Raw genomic sequence first — 20,590 nt, 5'->3', positions numbered from 1 at the left:
AGCCTTGGCAGTGGCCCAAGGGTGTGGAGGAGGTGGGGGTTCCTGTGGTACCAAAGAAGGAAAAGTGGTTATAGGGTCCTGAAAGCAATGCATCGCTGAGTATGTGATCACTGGGTCATCACAGGCATGTGCGAGAGAGTTTGCCAAAACGAATATAGCTTTTAGGAGGCCCCACCAGGCACTGTCAAAGATTACCTTCCCAGCACACTAGAAGGCATTCTCTGCCAGCATATTGGTCGCTGTCAAGTTATTTATAGGAGATTGGTTCACATACTCAAAATAATATGAATACTTCTAATTATACCCAAACGTGACAAATGCCAGTACAAATTATTCTGAGGGTTCATGCTGCCAAATGTCTCGCTCTAACAAAGAGGAGGCAGCTGCAGCATCAGCACATCAGCCCCTATATAAGCACGAAGGAGCCCTCCTGCTTCATCTCCACCAGAAACCCAGGGGTAAGTGATGGGGGCCTTGGGACCTGGAGGACCCTGGGGGCAGAAACAGCTTACCCCGTGGCCCATCTCTGAGCATGAGACTGTTCCTCCCAACTCTGACTTTTATTTTCATACAGCCAAGTTTTAGACCAGGGAAATGTTTTAATTCTATAACTATCTTACTGGAATTTCAGAGCTTCACTAATAAGAAACGTGTTGTTTTACAGTGTTAGACGCTTCTGAACCTGCATCTTCATCTGGAATCCAGAGGTAAGACTCTGCTTTATTCATTTATTGATGACAGAGGGGAGTTATTTAGGCTAACGATGCTGGGAACAGCTCTTCACTGTACACCATTTCCATATTTTTGCAGTTATGTAAATAGATTGTGCTTCCAAATGTCTGCTTATAAATGCTGGGAAATCATTTTTTCAGAATGTCTTATTCTCAGAGACCACCCTCATCTGAATTCCAGGATTAAAGGACCATTTAGGAAAGAATGAATTTTGACAGTGAGTTCTCAGCTGCACTTAGAACTGTCCAGGGGCAACGGACTATTCCATGCTAACCTCCTCCTCCTGACAAGCAATGAATACTTACACACTTTACCAATATTTTTTAAATATCCAGAAAAATTCTTAATCTAAAAATGTAAACAAAAACAAACATCTTGTTAAAACCATAGTATTTTAGCTACCTTTTCATGATTCACTGTAGTTTTTAGAAAGGTTTGTTATTGTTCGCTTAAAAAATCACAAGTATTACACCCACAGAGGGCTAAATATCGTACCTAATTTAGAAGAGATCCTGGCCCTCCCCCCAAGTAATTCACTGCCTGAGAGCAAAGGAAAGACCCAACCGAAGTAACACGCCAACACTGAGAGACACATCTATCAACGGAGGACGGTGGCTCACCTACATGCGATGAACTCTTAAATTCGTCTCTTTTCTTTTTCTGGACGTAAAGAAAAGAAGCCTGTGGAATTTATGTGGGATGAAGAAACTTCTTCGTGCTGAAGCTCTCATTTCTCTGTGGTTAGATCTGTTAACTGACAGTTGAAATCTCTCATGCCAAAAGGAGAATGTTAAAAGAGACTTTGGAATTAAGGCAATGCTAAGTCTCTTGGTAACAAGCCAAATGATAAAAAAAAAAACAAAAAACCTAGAATGATAAGAATTTAGTATGGGGTCTTTAATGACCCACCAAGAGATATAACACCAAATATCAACATAAAGTAGATGTTAAAAATAATTATTTGGCTTATGAGAGAAAAAATGGCCATCTAAAAGGCAAAGATGTTTTCGATAGCTTGGAAAATATCAATCTCCATTTGCACAAAACAAACTTTCCCTCCTAACTCTATGATTGTCCTGGCAAATGACAGATGCAAACATTATGCAGAAGGAAAAGTGGGGATTAAAGAATGACAGTTGCTATAAAACAATCCATCAACAACAGTCTTAGCTATAGATATTGTTACAGTCTAGAGAATAAAACATGCAAGGATTCCGTTCTCACTCAGTTGTCGATGCCCTAGCCCTGAAGATCAAGACATGCCATCTGGGAAGGACATTTTCAAAGCCCTGAAAGTGAAGCCTCAGACTGCAGTCTCATTCCAAAGCAGCCCTGAGCTAGGGTTACTGTATGAGAACCACTGGTCAGCAACAGCTTGGAAGAACAGTTACAGCCCAGGCAGGCGATGGAGCCTCAACATTTCTTTCATTTCAAATCCTAGCTCACATGTATAACTTCCGGTTTCTATTTCTCCTCTCCCTGATTTTTTTCCCCAAGGCAAAATTCTCTCTAAATAAATCGCAGCCATGAGTGCGAGTTTGGACGCCGAGATGGCTGTTTTTGGCGAAGCTGCTCCCTACCTTCGAAAATCGGAAAAGGAGCGGATTGAAGCCCAAAACAAGCCCTTCGATGCTAAATCATCAGTCTTTGCAGTGGAGCCCAAGGAATCCTATGTGAAGAGCATCATACAAAGCAAAGAAGGAGGGAAAGTAACTGTAAAGACAGAATGTGGAGCAGTAAGTAAAAACATAAGGAGAAAATACTCCCCGCCCTATTCCTCCACCTCCTCGCTTCAAGTTGAAGCCTTCCTCGCTCAGAATCTCTAAGCCTATTGCCAATACAGACACCCTTCTGGTCCATTAACAGACATCAGATCTGGGAGGTAAAAGAAATTCTCAGCAGTAACCTCATTTCTCCCTTTCCCAACTACCCAAAGGACTTTAAAGCCACTAGGCTTGGCCTCCAGCATCTTCCTTCAATTCCTCACTTCCCAGTCTAAATCCCCAAACTTGGGAGAAATAAAAACTAGCTTCTCCTATCAAAACAATTACTATCTATTTAGATAAACAATGTATTAATATCCCCATTACTTCCCCCCAAATTGAAGTTTCTTGTAATAAATGGCCAGGAAAAGTGAAAAATTTAACCCATTTAAGTAAAATGATATAAACTGATAAATAAACCTGGGACAAGGAAATGTAGGAGGAAAAAAGTATTTTTTAAAGAGTAGTACGTATTCTAGCTCATCAGAGGAAACAGATTTTCTTACCATCAAACGCTAAGATGAATGTATTTTCATGCCTTTATTTAAAGGACACCGAATAATATAATGGAAAGTGTCCACAACTGTAGTCTTATAATTAAAGCAGATAAACATAAATCCTACCTCCAACCATTAATACAAACTTGTCTCTTACTTTACTTGCCAGACTCTAACTGTCAGAGAAGACCAAGTCTTCCCCATGAACCCTCCCAAATTTGACAAGATCCAGGACATGGCCATGATGACCCACCTGCACGAGCCAGCAGTGCTGTACAACCTCAAAGAGCGTTATGCAGCCTGGATGATCTATGTGAGCGCCTTTCAACATCTCTTTATTCCACCTATCTCTCCAAGTAAAAACAAATCCCACACATTGAATATTCTGATTTTCTCAGACCTACTCGGGCCTCTTCTGCGTCACCATCAACCCCTACAAGTGGCTGCCGGTGTACAACCCTGAGGTGGTGGCTGCCTACCGAGGCAAAAAGCGCCAGGAGGCCCCGCCCCACATCTTCTCCATCTCTGACAACGCCTTTCAGTTCATGCTGACTGGTGAGTGAGTGATGCATCTATTTACAGAAAGGTAGAAATAGAATCTTTAACAAACAAACAGACTTTGGGCTTTGATTACAATACTACATGGCAGCCACATGGGGCTTCACTGCTTTCAAGAGACTTTCAGAACTGTAAAATCACATATTCTTCCCTGAAGCCATTCTATAGATGAGTGAAGTGAAGCTCACTGAATTCATTGACCTACCCAAGCTAACCCAGCTGGTGACCAGAAGCCTCGTTGAAATAATTAGTAGACCTCTGTAAACATATTTGTTGTTGCTTTCTCACATGTTTTTACTTTCTGATTTGGACAGAAAAAAAGTTCAAGTAGATTTTTTTTAAATATCCACATCTACAGCAATCAAGGAAAATAGTTACCAGCCATAGCGGGAAAGCTTTGTGAATTCCTTATCTTTAAAAGACACAGCTAGTATCACTAGCCTTTGGGGTAGAACAGGGGTAAAGAAAGAGCCATGACTTTCCTCGCAACCATTTTGAAGCATTTTCCTACAAGAATAGAAGAAAATAGAAATCCCTCTTTCTTTGAAAATACTTTTTTTAAAGTTTTTTGTTTTTTTTTTTTTTGACGTGGACCATTTTTTTTTAAGTCTTTATTGAATTTGTCACAATATTGCTTCTGTTTTATGTTTTGGTTTTTGGCTGCGAGGCATATGGGATCTTAGCCCCCTGACCAGGGATCAAATCTGCAACCCCTGCGTTGGAAGGCAAAGTCTTAACTACTGGACCACCAGGGAAGTCCTGAAAATATTTTTTTAAAATTATATCGAAGTCTGTTATTCCTGTCTTATCAAAGCATAAACAAAATGGCTTTGATGCGAAATGTAGGCCCAAATACAGCATGAAAACCTTTTATTGGCACACACCAAATGTACTGCCTTTGGAAATATTCTAAATTTCCTGTTCTTCCATGAGATATTAGAAACTGGAGAGGATTTTGCTCCTTTTTGTTTTTTTATTTGATTGTTTTTATGCAGTTTTAAAATTGTCTTTTAAAGGAGAAAAGGGAAGAGAAAGGGATAAAATAGGAATTTTCCATTACAAATTGGCCAGCAGTGCTACAAGGATATCATACCAGGAAACTGTTCTTTGGTTGTCAGCAGAAGCTAGCTACCTTCCAGAAATTATCCAAATGTGGGCTCATTCCAGAGGTTTTAACACTTAGCAGTTGCATTTACACTGCTATGTACACCACCACTCCTACAGAGGTCCCCACTCCCCCAAGTTTTGGGCCTGCTCCAAATTCAAGATTACTTATCTCCAAACATGATTTTTGTAAAAAAAAAACACCCAAAACTGTGGCATTTGACTGGTTAGAGACTAGAACACTGTTTTCTTATCTATGCTCCCACTAGATGTGATATGATCTTTCTTGATTTTTCTTCTATTGGAAAAAGAAATCAATCTGAGTATGTTCCAAAATCTGTCTCTACTTCCCTGAATAGAGCTTTGAAGTTCTCTGAAGTCTATATCTACATCTAAATAGCACCCAAATTAGCATCTATTTCTCTGAATAGATTTTTTTAGATTTGAGAATGCTCTAAAATCTATATCAGTATAGAATTAAAGATTTAACAAATCAGAAAACTGGTATATATCCAACATATCAGTCATATAACTAGTGACAATTTTTGTTTTCATTACTTAGAAACGTGTATAAAAAGGAAAGTAAATGAACACCACCATTTACAATTCCAGATCCCTTCCTTTTTTAGTATTACCAGCTGTCAAATTAATATGAAAAACCGGGAGGAGGCCAGGTAGCAGAAAAATATATAAGCTGGAAGTCAAATAGACCTAAACATCTTGATAAGCTATGTAACTATTAGAAAAGTCACTTATTTCTCTCTGGGTTTGTTTCTTCATCTGTTAAATGAAACTTCAAAATTGTATGATTCTTACTGAAGTAGTTACAGATGAAATTATATGATGCCTGGAATTTTCTTTAAAATAACCAAGTGAGTTTAGGATGGGAGTACAGGTTATACAAAGTTGGCCAAATAATAACTGTTGAAACTGTATGTATGATGGGTACATAGGAGCTCTTTATACGTTATTGCCTCTACCTCTGTATACGTTTGAAACTTCCCATAAGTTTTAAAATTAATAATATTTTAAGAAGAAACACATGATTCTTTGCCTCTTATTTTCACAAATTTTACTCCAAGAGGCAAGTACTATCTGGGAGCTACACACAAAACCAAGATCACAGGCAACATCTTCAAAATGTTAAAAAGGATAAACTGATTAATCTTTACAGAGTCAATAATCTTTGTATTGAATGTGTACTATTTTTTAAAACTGATGGTCTTGATTTGTTTTTTACAGATCGTGAGAACCAGTCCATCCTGATCACGTATGTGATTTTTTTCTTCTTCTCTGGTTTGTGGTGATTGTCTTAGATGTCGACAATGTGAGCTGTAGTTCTGATCTCTTCTCTGGTTTCTGTTTGACAGCGGAGAATCTGGGGCAGGAAAGACTGTGAACACGAAGCGTGTCATCCAGTACTTTGCAACAATTGCAGTTACTGGAGAGAAGAAGAAGGATGAAACTGGCAAAATGCAGGTGGGTCTGACCGGCGTGTCAGAATCAAGACTAGCAGGGCACACAGGAAGCCCCAGATGTGAGGACTGCTCTTGCCTTTGCAGGGGACTCTGGAAGATCAAATCATCAGTGCCAACCCCCTGCTGGAGGCTTTTGGCAACGCCAAGACTGTGAGGAATGACAACTCCTCTCGCTTTGTGAGTCTCTGGGTCACAGAAAGGTTTTCTCAGGCCTTAAATGCCCCAAAAGGCATGTCTGAGTTATTAATTCAATCTCTTCTTACTCGTGTGCTAACAGTCTTGTATATAACATCATCTTTTTCACTTGCAAGGGTAAATTCATCAGGATCCACTTTGGTACCACGGGGAGACTGGCTTCTGCTGATATCGAAACATGTGAGTAACAGGACCATTGAAAATCAAACAGAGAAACAAGTGATGTCATTTGCAGGGATATTTTGCAACACTTATTGAGCACTGAGCCTGCTGGCAGTGTTGCCCGTGAGCTAATGCCAGACTTATCCATAATCGCTGTGTGCTCTATTTACCTCAGTCTCAGACTGATGGCTCTATAACACATTCTGCAATTCCTGCCTCAGAAGCAACTATGACATTTTCTCCAGGGAAAACAGTAGGACTATCTATGGACTCCTATGAGTTATCTATAGGCTTACAATACATTTCTGTGATTTGCTCTTGATCTGGGCTTTGGTAGGTGTTTCCAAGGTAGTCCCTCACCAAAGAATCTAAGGTGATCTGAGGAAGGAGGGGATATTAAGGATCAATTATAATACAGAGGTCACAGGTCATCCATGTGCAAAGTTGATTTTTACTAGAGCATGCATACTTCAGTCTCTGCTCTTAGATGGTGAGAACCTTGGGTAATTGCCATACGTATTTGGAATTCTTACATGTAGTACCAACAGGATCGATCATCACGTTGAAATCTCAATGGAGCCTAACGTAATTTAGGCCCAAATTTTAGCCAAAGACACTGAAGTTCATTTAATATCTCAGCAGCATTGATATTTTTTTCTAATTCAATGTCTATCTCCCTCTCTTTCCAGATCTTCTAGAAAAGTCTAGAGTTACTTTCCAGTTAAAGGCAGAAAGAAGCTACCATATTTTTTATCAGATCACTTCCAATAAGAAACCAGATCTGATTGGTAAGGATGAACTTAAATTCACAGACAAAAGTTAATGTTTTTGTTAACAACTTCTAATGTAAACCATACACCCTGAATTCTATGCACCCAGACATGCTCCTGATCACCACCAACCCGTATGACTATGCCTTCGTCAGTCAAGGGGAGATCACAGTCCCTAGCATTGATGACCAAGAAGAGCTGATGGCCACTGATGTAAGTCACACACTCACTTTTTAAAAATCCATTATGGGGCTTCCCTAGTGGCACAGTGGTTGAGAGTCCACCTGCCGATGCAGCGGACGCGGGTTCGTGCCCCGGTCTGGGAAGATCCCACGTGCCGCGGAGCGTCTGGGCCCGTGAGCCATGACTGCTGAGCCTGCGCGTCCGGAGCCTGTGCTCCGCAATGGGAGAGGCCACAACAGTGAGAGGCCCGCGTACCTCAAAAAAAAAAAAAAAAAATCCATTATGTATGGAAATGACAATAGCAACCACACCATAAGTGTGGTTACCTTAGAATATAGTGTAAATTCTCCAAAATATGTTAGTCTCTTCTGCCCTAACTTTGTCCTGTCATTTCTCCTGGCAGAGAGCCATTGACATCCTGGGCTTTACTCCTGAGGAGAAAGTGTCCATCTACAAGCTCACAGGGGCAGTAATGCATTATGGGAACATGAAATTCAAGCAAAAGCAGCGTGAGGAGCAAGCGGAGCCAGATGGCACCGAAGGTACCAAATGAACCTCCATCTGGGTTTAAATTAGAGAATACAGCAAGAGAAAAACAGGTTATTCTAAACTCACATTTCCTTTGTAGCTGGACTTCTGAGGGGCATGTACACATTTACACACACTGCATGCTTTCCTCACCCCCTTTCCCTCCTCACATCTCCATATCTCCATCTTTCTATGCAGCCCAAATGAACCCTAATAGCCACTTGTAAGGATATATCTAAAAGGCACAACCTGGGGCCAGATCATTAGAGAGGGAATGGGACAGAACTGTGAGCTTGCTTTGCCTTAGCAATGGCGAGAAAGTATATAGGATAACTTGGCATATTGGTCAATTTCAGCACCAGCTGGGCAAACCTAGTGGAGGGATACAGGGTCTTGCCCAAACACAGAGCTGGGGTTGGAGGACATCTGTGCGCATGTGTGTGCGGTCTATATGTAACCCTCAGACAAGCTAGGCAACAAGATAAAAGAGAAACTGAGAAAGAAAAATCATATACTCTATGTATGGAAAGAACATGGAACTTACAGGATCTACCACGGAAGCTAAAGTTATCTGCTCCCTTAAGCCTTTCCTGACCACCCTGGCTTGACATTCTCTCCCCCTCATTTACATCATAGTCATTGACAAAATTTTAGAAGGGGACTCTGTAGGAATCATGCACTAAAATTTAATCCTCACATTTTCAGATAAAGAAACTAATTCGTTGAGGTTAAATTGGGAGGAGTTAAATTGAGATACGGTGTATTTATCTTACCTTCCACCCCCACCTACTGTGTCTTAAGAGCAGGGACTCTGGCTTTTGTGTTACATAAATTATTTCCATAATCACTGGACATATTTTTATTGTTGTTAAATTTCTCAGGAGTTGCTTGCAACAAATCACCAAAGGCCAGTGTAACTGACTGACCATTTATTAGCAAGTATATGCTCTAATATACAGAGAGCCTCACCTGATCTTCTCTAGAATTATTTAAAGCTTTCTATTTAAATAATAACGAAAATGTATGGAGGAAAATGGAAAGACTACCTTGAAGAAGTATCTGCTGTTAAACAACGTTCCTTGAATTGTGTCTCTGCAGTTGCTGACAAAGCTGCCTATCTCCAGAGTCTGAACTCTGCTGATCTACTCAAAGCCCTTTGCTACCCCAGGGTCAAGGTCGGCAATGAATACGTCACCAAAGGCCAGACTGTGCAGCAGGTAAGTGCACAAGCTCAATGGATCACACACATCCCAGGCCTTTCATAGTGCCAACAAACATTACTCTGTCCATGAAGGTGTACAATGCAGTGGGCGCTCTGGCCAAAGCCGTCTACGAGAAGATGTTCCTGTGGATGGTCACCCGCATCAACCAGCAGCTGGACACCAAGCAGCCCAGGCAGTACTTCATCGGGGTCTTGGACATCGCTGGCTTTGAGATCTTTGATGTGAGTTTATCTTCATATTAATAAAAAGTGGGAGAAAGGCAATTTGGGTTTTGATATACTGAGTATTATTATTCATTTACCCTTGTAGTGTCTACATTGCTTTCTCCAGCATGGCACCTAGGACGAAATAGCTAGGAGGTAACTAGATAATAACAGAAGTAATAATAATAGCTAACATTTATCACGAAGCACTTCAGAATGTTACCTCATTTAATCCTCACAACGACCCATGAAGGAGTAACTAATATTACTTCCAATTACATGTGGAGAAACAGATGCAAGAAAATCAAAACACTTGCTAAAGATCCTCCAGCCATATAAGGCAAAGCCACGACAGGAACCTGGCTATGCAACGTTTGGTCCATACACAAGGCACCTCCCGTGGAGGAGAAACGGCCTAGAGGTAGAAGTGCAGTGACAGTTCATAGTTTTCCCTCTTCCAGATTCATCTGACACACACCATTTCCCCTCTGGGCCATCAGCTTTATCATCTATAAAATGAGGGTGTCAATTATTATAAAGACTCCATCAGGGGGCTTTCCTGGTGACGCAGTGGTTGAGAGTCCGCCTGCCAATGCAGGGGACACGGGTTCAACCCCTGGTTCTGGAAGATCCCACATGCCGCGAGCGGCTAGGCTCGTGCTCCACGGCTGCTGAGCCTGTGCTCTGGAGCCCGTGAGCCACAACTGCTGAGCCCACATGCTGCAACTGCTGAAGCCCATGCACCTGGAGCCCGTGCTCCGCAGCAAGAGAGGCCACAGCGGTGGGAGGCCCGCGCACCACAACGAAGAGTGGCCCCTGCTCTCCACAGCTGGAGAGGGCCCGTGGGCAGCAATGAAGACCCGACACAGCCAAAAATAAATTAAATAAATAAAAGTTTAAAAAAAGACTCCATCAGATCTTCAATTTCTATACCACATCAGGTCCCCCCTTTCACAGACCTGACAATGAGGATTTACCAAATGTTTGGTATGAACAGAAGAGCAATTAGCCTATTAATTTCACTCTGCACATCAACTAAAGGTCTTAAGAAAAGCTTTCCTTAATAATGTGACGCCAAAAGTGAAAATGTGACCTTTATCTTGAGTTGAGGGGGTGGTAAAAGAAGTGAGGCTTTGCAATGAATTACTTTCACCCTTAAATCTGAACCATAACTCATAGGGTCATGGTTATACTTTTAATGCACATTTTTGCCCATGCAATCTTCAGAGGTGGAAAGAGGTAGATTCTACCACAACTCCTGCTGTGTGATTGACAGCTGTGCCTTTAAATAATGCTCAGAAATCATGAAAAGGGTTCATGTCAAAAATGATCATTTTTTTCCCTGGGATTTCTGAAAAGACAACAATCAGTTTAAACTTTATTTCATTACTGTATTCCACATATTTTTGATAAAAGATTTTTCAGTGATGAATTCTACTGCTATAAAAATCCACTTAATGTTGGAAATTTGGTTTTGTGCAGTACAACAGCCTGGAGCAGCTGTGCATCAACTTCACCAACGAGAAGCTGCAGCAGTTCTTCAACCACCACATGTTCGTGCTGGAGCAGGAGGAGTACAAGAAGGAGGGCATCGAGTGGGAGTTCATCGACTTCGGGATGGACCTGGCCGCCTGCATTGAGCTCATCGAGAAGGTCTGCTTGACTTCTAAAGGAAACCTGAACTGAAAGGATAACTTTCCCAAGTGCCTTAAGCAACTCCAGAATGTATTACTGTAATCTTAACTAGACTGATAATAGAACAAGTTAGAAAATTACTTTAGAAATGACTTTCTTTTCAACTTTTACGTAAGAAGAATCAGAGAGTGTTTAGCTTCACTTTGTCGTAACAAGTTCTGTTCTAACACTGACTCAGATCCAAGTTTAAAGCAGCATCTCTATTGAGATGGTCTGCTTCATTAGAAGAACTACCTCATTTGTTCTAAATCTATCTCCACTATGATCCAAGATGTCAACAATAGAAATAACTATTTTCTAAATCAAAATTAACGCACAGGTAACACAGCTAGGGCTTATATCAAAGGTAATCTGTTTGGAAGTCAAGAGTCAAATTGCTATGCTTCTTCATAATCTATCTTTAAGGGATTAAATGCACAAAATGTCTTAAATAAGGTTTCATTATTTATACTGTTAAGTTATTGCATATAAAGTAAACACCATTCTAAGTCAGTAAGTCCTTTGCATAGAAAAACAAAACTCTGACAATAGATTAATTCACCAAACAGGGGAAAATGTGGTAATCACAGAACATTTTAATAAGTCGCCCCCACTTATGCAGTGCTGACATTTGGAGTTTATATCCAGCTACTCTTTTAATTGAAAATAATGCTATGGATTGAATGTGAGAAAGAATGGTGGAAAAGTCATTCTAGTGACAACAAAAGGACCTCTTTGAGCTATGACCCTGGTTTACTTTATAAATGTATTTAATTAGGAGTGCTCATAATTCAATCAAATGACAACCACTGTGTCTATATCTTTTGAGACAAGATAGGTTGACACCAATGTCTACTTTTCTGAATTCAGCCACTGGGCATCTTCTCCATCCTGGAAGAGGAGTGCATGTTCCCCAAGGCCACAGACACCTCCTTCAAGAACAAGCTGTATGACCAGCACCTGGGCAAGTCTGCCAACTTCCAGAAGCCCAAAGTGGTCAAGGGCAGGGCCGAGGCCCACTTCTCACTGATCCACTACGCGGGCACCGTGGACTACAACATTGCCGGCTGGCTGGACAAGAACAAGGACCCCCTGAACGACACTGTGGTTGGGCTGTACCAGAAGTCTGCAATGAAGACTCTGGCCAGTCTCTTTTCCACATATGCTAGTGCTGAAGCCGGTACTTTCTGAGCCCCTGATCTAAATTAACCTGTCCCCACAGAATGTTCACATACCATTCCAGCCTCTGGGATTCTACTTTCGTTGATGGGTTTTCTTTTTATCTTAGACAGCGGCGCAAAGAAAGGTGCTAAGAAGAAGGGCTCTTCTTTCCAGACTGTGTCAGCCCTTTTCAGGGTAAAGTACAAATTTAATTTGAAAAATCTATTCAGTTCCTATGACTTATCATAATTAGGATAAGAATAAAGGATTTAGAATAAATTAGGAGGCAATGGAATGTTAATAGGAATGACTTCAAATACTCCTTCTTGTCAGGGCACAGCCAAAGCAATACTCCTCCTGTAGGGCTCAATGTTTTACCTCTTATTCCTTACTATGCTCATCTAATGTATTCAGGAATTCCAAAATGCCCTTAGAAGCTTTCTCGCTATATGATAAGGCCGATTTTTAAGGAAGCACAGCTGAACTTCAAAGGTCTCCCTGTGGAAAGCCACCAATGTTGCCCTTTGAGAATGTTCCTGAGTTCCCCTTTGAGAATTGAGCCCGAGACACACCCTTTAGGACATCCTTCCACCAAATCACATCTTTGTCCTCCGAGGTGGATTTAATTTTTTCTAATAGCTGAAAATTATCTAAAGCCAAACCTAGTGATTTAGATGGATGATTAAGATAGAAAAATATCTCTTAAGAATAACAGTAATAATAACATTACTGCAAATAATGTGATTCTCTTAGATGGCTTAACAGCTGGCTCTTCTACAGGGGAACATATGGAGCATCTGGTCTAATGGCTGCTTGGTCAGGATTTCTGTGGCTAAGTCTCGTTCTTTTTAAAACTAAAATGCAGATACTATGTATGACCTAAACAAGAAAACAGCCCTGTTCTTTTTTTCTCACTACCAATTTGCATTATTTCACCAAATATGCCCGTGTTTCATCAACTTATCCTTGTACATAATTGCAAGATTAGAAACTCACATTACTTATTTTGTTTATTTCCTAATAGTTAACTGAGATATGAAAAATAAAGCAACTCTGCCTTCTCAACGAATATACCTAAGAAATACTGAGAAACAGCTACTTGCTAGTTTTCTGTGGTGGAGTAAAACACCACTGTCTGTCATAATCAGTTACTCTATTTCTGGAATAACTCCCCCCATATGATTCAGACTGTGATCATTCTCAGGTACTCAAGATCCACTCACACAAGGTCATACAGTCTTATGATTTTAGACTCTTCCAAAAAAAAAAACCAAACAAACCAAAAAACAAGAGAGTACAAGTCCCAGGGAATAATACACTCAAGGAAGGAATGGCAAACATTGGGACAGTGGCTAACCTAGGTTACCACTGTAAACTACTTCTGTGAAAAATATTAGCTGAGAGAGATGAAAGAGGCCTTAGAGGTAATCTCAACTATTTTCAAATGAGGCCCAGAAAGAGAAAAAGGATTTTATGGAGTCAAGCAGCTCATTAGTGGCCAAGCGAGACTGTAGTCCTTTGTCTTCTGATTCCCGGTCAAGAATACTTCCTGTGTGTCAAGGCTACTGAATTTGCAGTTGTTTACAGGATAGATCCTAAGTGTCATAAATGAATACCAGGGAGAGCTGCATTTCTTCCCAGCACTTTAGCCTTTCGGTTTTTTGGCAGGCTAGAACTCTTGAGACCTTTAAAACACAGAGCAACTGAAGCCTCATAGACCTTTACCTAATATAGTTAGGAAAGTACCTAGGTTCGTTCCATATAATTACCAAGAAAAGCAATCTGAAATAGAACTTTCTCATCAAGTCCCTTCTACCTGGTTTTCTAGGAAAATTTAAGCAAGCTGATGACCAACCTGAGGAGCACACACCCTCACTTCGTACGGTGCATCATTCCCAACGAAACCAAAACTCCTGGTAAGATCTAAGAGCATGAAATAATCACACAGGCACAAGTCTGAAAGTTCAGTGCGCAGTAGTAAGTACTCTGATTTGTTTTTAGGCGCCATGGATCATGAGCTTGTCCTGCACCAGCTGCGCTGCAACGGTGTGCTGGAGGGCATCCGCATCTGCAGGAAGGGCTTCCCCAGCAGGATCCTCTACGGAGATTTTAAACAAAGGCCAGTCTCCCCCTGTCACAGTTCACTGAATGCTGTGACTAATTAATCATTTTCACTGTTGCCCTCTGTTCATTGTTTTTATGTATCCTGCTTCCTCAATACGATGAAATTAAGTCAAATAATATAGTCTTGTGGTGCTAGAACAGAATACAGGCTAGAGAAGGTGGCATTTCTTAAAAATAGGACGGAAGCATGCATTAGCTTGTGGAAAAATCATATTGTTTTACTATCTGAACCTAAAAGGACAGTTGGGTTTTCTACTCTTGCTTTTTCTCTTTTTACTAACTTTTTTTGGTGTCGTTTGGTTTTCATATATGATCACACCTTCCTAATCATTCTTTCTTTCTTCGACTGAACAGATACAAAGTTTTAAATGCAAGTGCTATTCCAGATGGACAGTTCATTGACAGCAAGAAGGCTTCTGAGAAACTTCTTGCCTCTATTGATATTGATCACACCCAGTACAAATTTGGACATACAAAGGTATGGCTGTTACTTACACCTGATCCAAGTCCTCTGCCATAGCTGTATCTCCTGTAGTCTGGGGATGATTTGTAACTTTCCCTCTCTCCAGGTTTTCTTCAAAGCTGGCCTGCTGGGTCTTCTGGAAGAAATGAGAGATGAAAAGTTGGCCCAGATTATAACGAGAACTCAAGCCATCTGTAGGGGATTCCTAATGAGGGCAGAATATCAGAAGATGTTGCAAAGGAGGTAACCATGCAGAAGATAAGGACTGTAAGGTCTCTTAGGGACTTTACCTCGCTCTTCCTTATTCATTAACTCTTTCATTTTGTGGTTAACATGCACTTCTCACCCAGTTCCAAACTCACTCTTACAACACATCAGCCTCTGCTTAACCCCTCACACTGGGATTCTCTTCAAAACGTCTCTCCTCCCTCAGTTTCTCCCTTTCATTCATCTCACATACAGCAGCAGGAATCATTTGCAGTAAACACTATTTCCATCACACCGTATCTGTTTGCGGTTCCCCACGGTCTCCCACATCGAATCCAAGTTGGCTGTGTGTCTGTCAAGGCCACTCTCTATTCCCTACCTCATCTATCATCTCCCACCGCACAGCCTTTTCCAGCCAGGCTAAACAATTTGCTTATCTCCTTCTCTCCTGTTTGCACAAGCGCTCCCCTCTCAGCCTAATTTATCTCTTTACCAATTCAAAACTTCCATTTCCGCCTCCTCTAATTAACCTCATCCTACCCATCCACCCAGCACTACTGCTGTCCTTACACACACGTTTTGCATTCATTTTGCTCATCTGTACTCATTTACTTCTGTGATATAAGTGTTCCCAAGTCTTTTCCATGTGTCAACATTATAGTTTATGGCATGATATCTGCCTTCTCAGAGATATGGTTCTTATAAATTGGACCTATAGAAATAGAATCTCCATTTTAACAAGCTTGAAGAGGCAAACACATTGTTATAAGGCAGGTAAACCTTGCCAGTCTATTGCTACAGTGTTCAGAAGGAATATCCCTTATTACTATTTTAAAATGTTATTTGAATAAAACAAATTTCGTAGCTCAATCCATGCTAAATGCTCTGCAGACATTAACAATCTAACTGAGCAGGTAAGAAGTAGGCATTTGAAAGGACTCGAGAAAAGCCAGTCTATTAGGTGAAGAAACTAACAAAAGTTGTTTATGGAGTAGATAATTTGGCAGCGATTAAAATAAGAGGAGAGGTTTCGAGGAAAACAGGGTAAACCATAAGATCAATTTAGGTGGGCAATTAGGAAAGCGAGCCATGCCCTTTCACAGGTCACGTCAGTGTGCCAAAGGCCAAGCAGCACAATTAACTTACACCTGCCACACCCACTCCCAAGTCACTAATATTGTGATTTCTCAAATGTTCTTCAAATGGTATGTGTTGCTCATATATACAAAGGATTCCTCCTCTAAAGTCAGCTTCTTTGCTAATGTGACAGGGACTTGAGAACACACAATCGTTCGGCATGAGCAGTGCACATTAGCAAAGTGGTCATACTGAGGACCGCTCTGAGTGCGAGGGTGTGTGTGTTGTGTGTGTGTGTCCTGCATATGAAATATACAGAATTTGACACATCACTTACATGTGGGGGGGGTCATTAAAAGGGGAGTGTGTAGGTAAAAAACTAATACTAACAATAACATTGTCTCTAATGGATCAATCTACACTGATACTTTTCGGTCATTTCAGAGAAGCCCTTTTCTGCATCCAGTATAATGTACGTGCCTTCATGAACGTCAAGCACTGGCCCTGGATGAAACTCTTCTTCAAGATCAAGCCCCTCCTCAAGAGCGCAGAAACCGAGAAGGAGATGACCACCATGAAGGAAGAGTTCCAGAAAACCAAAGATGAACTCGCCAAGTCAGAGGCCAAAAGGAAGGAACTAGAGGAAAAAATGGTGACTCTCTTGAAAGAGAAAAATGAGCTGCAGCTCCAGGTTCAATCTGTGAGTACTCTGTGTGCTGAATGCACCATGTCACGGAAGTTTTTCTGGAATTCACATACACTCTGGATTTACAAATGGCCTTTTCTTGAAAAAGAAAATTTCTAGTTGCTTTTTTCAGTATTTCACTTAACTTTCAATATTCCTGTGAAGAAGTAAGGCACCGACTACTTCCAAATTGCAAATGGAAAATGGGAGATTGTAGAAGTTATTTAACAATACCACAAATTTAATAGGCATGAAGGAAGCAGTTGAAAGGCAAAGCCCCCAAATCTCAGTCATTTTACTCATCTGCCCTGCCTGCTTCATCCCAGTCGTAAGAGCCCTACTTCCTGAATACAAGTGTATGAGATTGTATTTACACTCATAAAAGACAGTTATTCTTATTTCTCTCTGTATCTCTTTTCCTCAACCCCCAAGATTTAGCTCAATAAATTCATTTGCAGTTACTTGAACTGAACTACCACGGTGGAAGACAGAGCTAGTGACCTCTGTGATTCTTCCTGTGATACTGACCCTGAGTTCTCAAGGCCTCTGTTTATTGGTTAAAGAAGAAGTTGTAATCAGAGTGGGGGCAGGCTTGGCATCAGCACTGTGGCCAAATACAACCTCCCATTTCCTTGGCCCAACAAGCCCAACGTCATGAAGAAATCTGTGAAAAAAAAAAAAAAAAAAAAGGATAGTTTTCTTAAAATGTTTAAGCTATTTTCAACTTTTCCTTCTGATAAGCTCACTTATATGAAGGTTACATTTTCCCAATCACAGCCTCTTCATCTTAACCTCTTTTCATAGGTATTATCATTAGTCAGTGAGTAAATATATACTGAGTGTATGACTATTAAAAATAAAAGCAAAGGAACCCTCGAAGTCCTCATTATCAAACGTTTAAGCATTTTAAAAACTTAAGATATAAACAAACACTGAGAAGTTAAAGAAATTCCCCAGCCCAGAGTAATAAGGTCGTGGCTGAACTGATTTTTATGAGTCCTTTAATCATTTATAAAAACCTCACTGAGTTATGTAGTTTCTCAAAATTACAAGTTCCTATACAGTCTAATATTCATTTTGAGACTAGTAGGTAATTCTTAAAATGGAAATGGAAGACTTGGGCAATTATACAGCACTGTTATGGTCTATCAGGGAGGTTTTGAGTATATGAAAAATGCTTCATGGAAAATTTATAGGCATAATGTTACGTAGTTTTTCTTTTTAAAATTCAATGTAGCAACTAGTTGTTTGAGGCAATTTGACTAAGTCAGAAATCTTTGAATAATATAGTTGAAATGCTCTTAGCAATCATTTATTCCAATCCTCTTTAATTACATGAGATAATTGAGGGTAAGAGGAGTAAATCAATTTGCGCAAGGTCATACATATGGAGGCAAATTTGGGACAAGAACCCAGGCTTCCTTTGGTCCTTCCACTCTTCTACACAATACTTTTTAAAATAGTCAATTGCTTCAATCCAGTCATTTTTCAGGCTAATTTGCTTCTATATCTATAGTGCCATATCTAATTAGCTATGTTTCTCCAGACAGTGGAATGATGTTCAATTAATTTATATTCATACTGAAAAATTCATTAGCTTTCAGTAAACACTACTATTTTGTGCAAAGAACAAGTTCAAAATAAGTAACAAATTCTCTAAACAGCTCAGCAAATCTCTCCACAGGAAGCTGACGCCTTGGCTGATGCAGAGGAAAGGTGTGAGCAACTGATTAAAAACAAAATCCAGCTGGAGGCAAAGATCAAAGAGGTGACTGAGAGAGCTGAGGATGAGGAAGAGATCAATTCTGAGCTGACCGCCAAGAAGAGGAAACTGGAGGACGAATGTTCAGAACTGAAGAAAGACATAGATGACCTTGAGCTGACACTGGCCAAGGTTGAGAAGGAGAAACATGCCACAGAGAACAAGGTATGAAATATATTTGTATACAGCATATAGAGACTCTGCCATCTAACTAAGCTGCTTTAGAGCAGAGATAATCACTTCCTTAACCTTTCTAGGTGAAAAACCTCACAGAAGAGATGGCAGGCCTGGACGAAGTCATAGCTAAGCTGACCAAGGAGAAGAAGGCCCTCCAGGAGGCCCACCAGCAGACCCTGGATGACCTGCAGGCAGAAGAAGACAAAGTGAACACCCTGAACAAAGCTAAAGCCAAGCTAGAACAGCAAGTGGATGATGTGTGTTTTTAATATCCATCTGAAAGGGTTTTTTTTAATATACTTTAAATTTTTAACAAAGTTTATTTTCTCATTAGCTTGAAGGGTCTCTAGAACAAGAAAAGAAACTTCGAATGGATCTAGAAAGAGCCAAGAGGAAACTGGAGGGTGACCTAAAATTGGCCCAAGAATCCATAGTAGATATAGAAAATGACAAACAGCAACTTGATGAGAAACTTAAAAAGTAGGAACTCCAGAAAAAAAATTCTACGCGACATCATCTTCCAATTCTTATGGGCACTAATACGCCTTGTTCTTCTGTCTAAAGGAAAGAATTTGAAATCAGCAATCTGCTAAGCAAAATTGAAGATGAGCAGGCAGTAGAAATTCAACTACAGAAGAAAATCAAAGAGCTGCAGGTGAGTCATCTCACCTCCACTTGTTTCTGCGCTCAAAGAAACGGAAATTGAGGTGAGTTCATGGTAATGTGCTCTGCCACTGCCAGGCCCGCATCGAGGAGCTGGAGGAGGAGATCGAGGCAGAGCGGGCCTCCCGCGCCAAAGCAGAGAAGCAGCGCTCGGACCTCTCCCGGGAGCTGGAGGAGATCAGCGAGCGGCTAGAAGAGGCCGGCGGGGCCACTTCGGCCCAGATTGAGATGAACAAGAAGCGGGAGGCCGAGTTCCAGAAAATGCGCAGGGACCTGGAGGAGGCCACTCTGCAGCACGAGGCCACGGCGGCCACGCTGAGGAAGAAGCACGCGGACAGTGTGGCCGAGCTGGGGGAGCAGATTGACAACCTGCAGAGGGTCAAGCAGAAGCTGGAGAAGGAGAAGAGTGAGCTGAAGATGGAGATCGACGACCTTAGCAGTAATGCAGAGACCATTTCCAAAGCCAAGGTACCCAATACTGTCTTCAAATGAGCAGAGTTAATAACCTGTAAGGACCCTCATTGTTCCTGGCGTTAAACATTGTTTGTAGGCAGTTTGTAGCACTGATCTAAAATTTTGTATTCTAATATATTCCATTTTATTTCATTTTTTTTAAATGCTGGATATAATTTGTTAAGATTATTTCAAAATCTACTTTGTCAGTGTCAAGTATCATTGGGATAAATGAATGAGTTCCAACAATGAGCACTTCGGGGAGATTATGCACCCATCATACCTGAATCCTAACATGTTCCATAGAGTTGGTGCCATCAGTTTCTACTCACACTTGACGTAAATTTATTCACTCTAAAAATATTTTAAGAATCCAGTGGTAACTTTTTTTTTTTTACTGTATTCAATGTCTCATCTTTCATGGGTACCTGTGCCGCAGGGAAACCTTGAAAAGATGTGCCGTGCTCTAGAAGACCAAGTGAGTGAACTCACGACGAAGGAGGAAGAGCAGCAGCGGCTGCTCAGTGACCTGACGGCTCAGAGAGCGCGCCTGCAGACGGAAGCGGGTAGAGATCTCCCTCAGGCCCGCGATTATGGCCTAGACAAAAGCAATTCCGGGGGTTCTGAATTAATAGCAATACTCCCATATCAGAGGGGAGTAATCAACTATAGGAACTTACTGAGCGGGTTAGAAAAAATTTAAAAAAGCAAGAAAGAATCAGCAGACTAGTTTATTTGTTACACTACA

The 20,590-nt window shown here is 40.9% G+C and overlaps 1 protein-coding gene across 1 annotated transcript in view; it reads left to right on the top strand.

The window, feature by feature from the left end:
* Positions 1–666: 666 nt before the first annotated feature.
* LOC112401863 (myosin-8) overlaps positions 667–20,590 on the top strand; it is a 28,792-nt gene continuing 8,868 nt past the window's right edge. Inside the window, exons 1-27 of the mRNA XM_024748386.1 lie at positions 667–707; positions 2,230–2,468; positions 3,162–3,305; positions 3,391–3,547; positions 5,897–5,924; positions 6,025–6,133; positions 6,217–6,309; positions 6,444–6,507; positions 7,179–7,277; positions 7,369–7,472; positions 7,846–7,984; positions 9,069–9,187; positions 9,265–9,414; positions 10,879–11,049; positions 11,941–12,250; positions 12,359–12,426; positions 14,060–14,147; positions 14,233–14,350; positions 14,710–14,833; positions 14,925–15,061; positions 16,547–16,802; positions 18,472–18,714; positions 18,807–18,983; positions 19,061–19,206; positions 19,291–19,381; positions 19,468–19,857; positions 20,282–20,408. Of these exons, the coding sequence (XP_024604154.1) occupies positions 2,259–2,468; positions 3,162–3,305; positions 3,391–3,547; positions 5,897–5,924; positions 6,025–6,133; positions 6,217–6,309; positions 6,444–6,507; positions 7,179–7,277; positions 7,369–7,472; positions 7,846–7,984; positions 9,069–9,187; positions 9,265–9,414; positions 10,879–11,049; positions 11,941–12,250; positions 12,359–12,426; positions 14,060–14,147; positions 14,233–14,350; positions 14,710–14,833; positions 14,925–15,061; positions 16,547–16,802; positions 18,472–18,714; positions 18,807–18,983; positions 19,061–19,206; positions 19,291–19,381; positions 19,468–19,857; positions 20,282–20,408 (3,862 nt within the window). The 5' untranslated portion in view covers positions 667–707; positions 2,230–2,258. The remainder of the gene's footprint in view (positions 708–2,229; positions 2,469–3,161; positions 3,306–3,390; positions 3,548–5,896; positions 5,925–6,024; positions 6,134–6,216; positions 6,310–6,443; positions 6,508–7,178; positions 7,278–7,368; positions 7,473–7,845; positions 7,985–9,068; positions 9,188–9,264; positions 9,415–10,878; positions 11,050–11,940; positions 12,251–12,358; positions 12,427–14,059; positions 14,148–14,232; positions 14,351–14,709; positions 14,834–14,924; positions 15,062–16,546; positions 16,803–18,471; positions 18,715–18,806; positions 18,984–19,060; positions 19,207–19,290; positions 19,382–19,467; positions 19,858–20,281; positions 20,409–20,590) is intronic.

The sequence above is a fragment of the Neophocaena asiaeorientalis genome, unplaced genomic scaffold (genome assembly GCF_003031525.2).
Source record: "Neophocaena asiaeorientalis asiaeorientalis breed wild unplaced genomic scaffold, Neophocaena_asiaeorientalis_V1.1 scaffold543, whole genome shotgun sequence".
In the NCBI taxonomy this organism is placed as follows: domain Eukaryota; kingdom Metazoa; phylum Chordata; class Mammalia; order Artiodactyla; family Phocoenidae; genus Neophocaena; species Neophocaena asiaeorientalis.
This window is presented reverse-complemented; position numbering and strand designations above follow the sequence as displayed.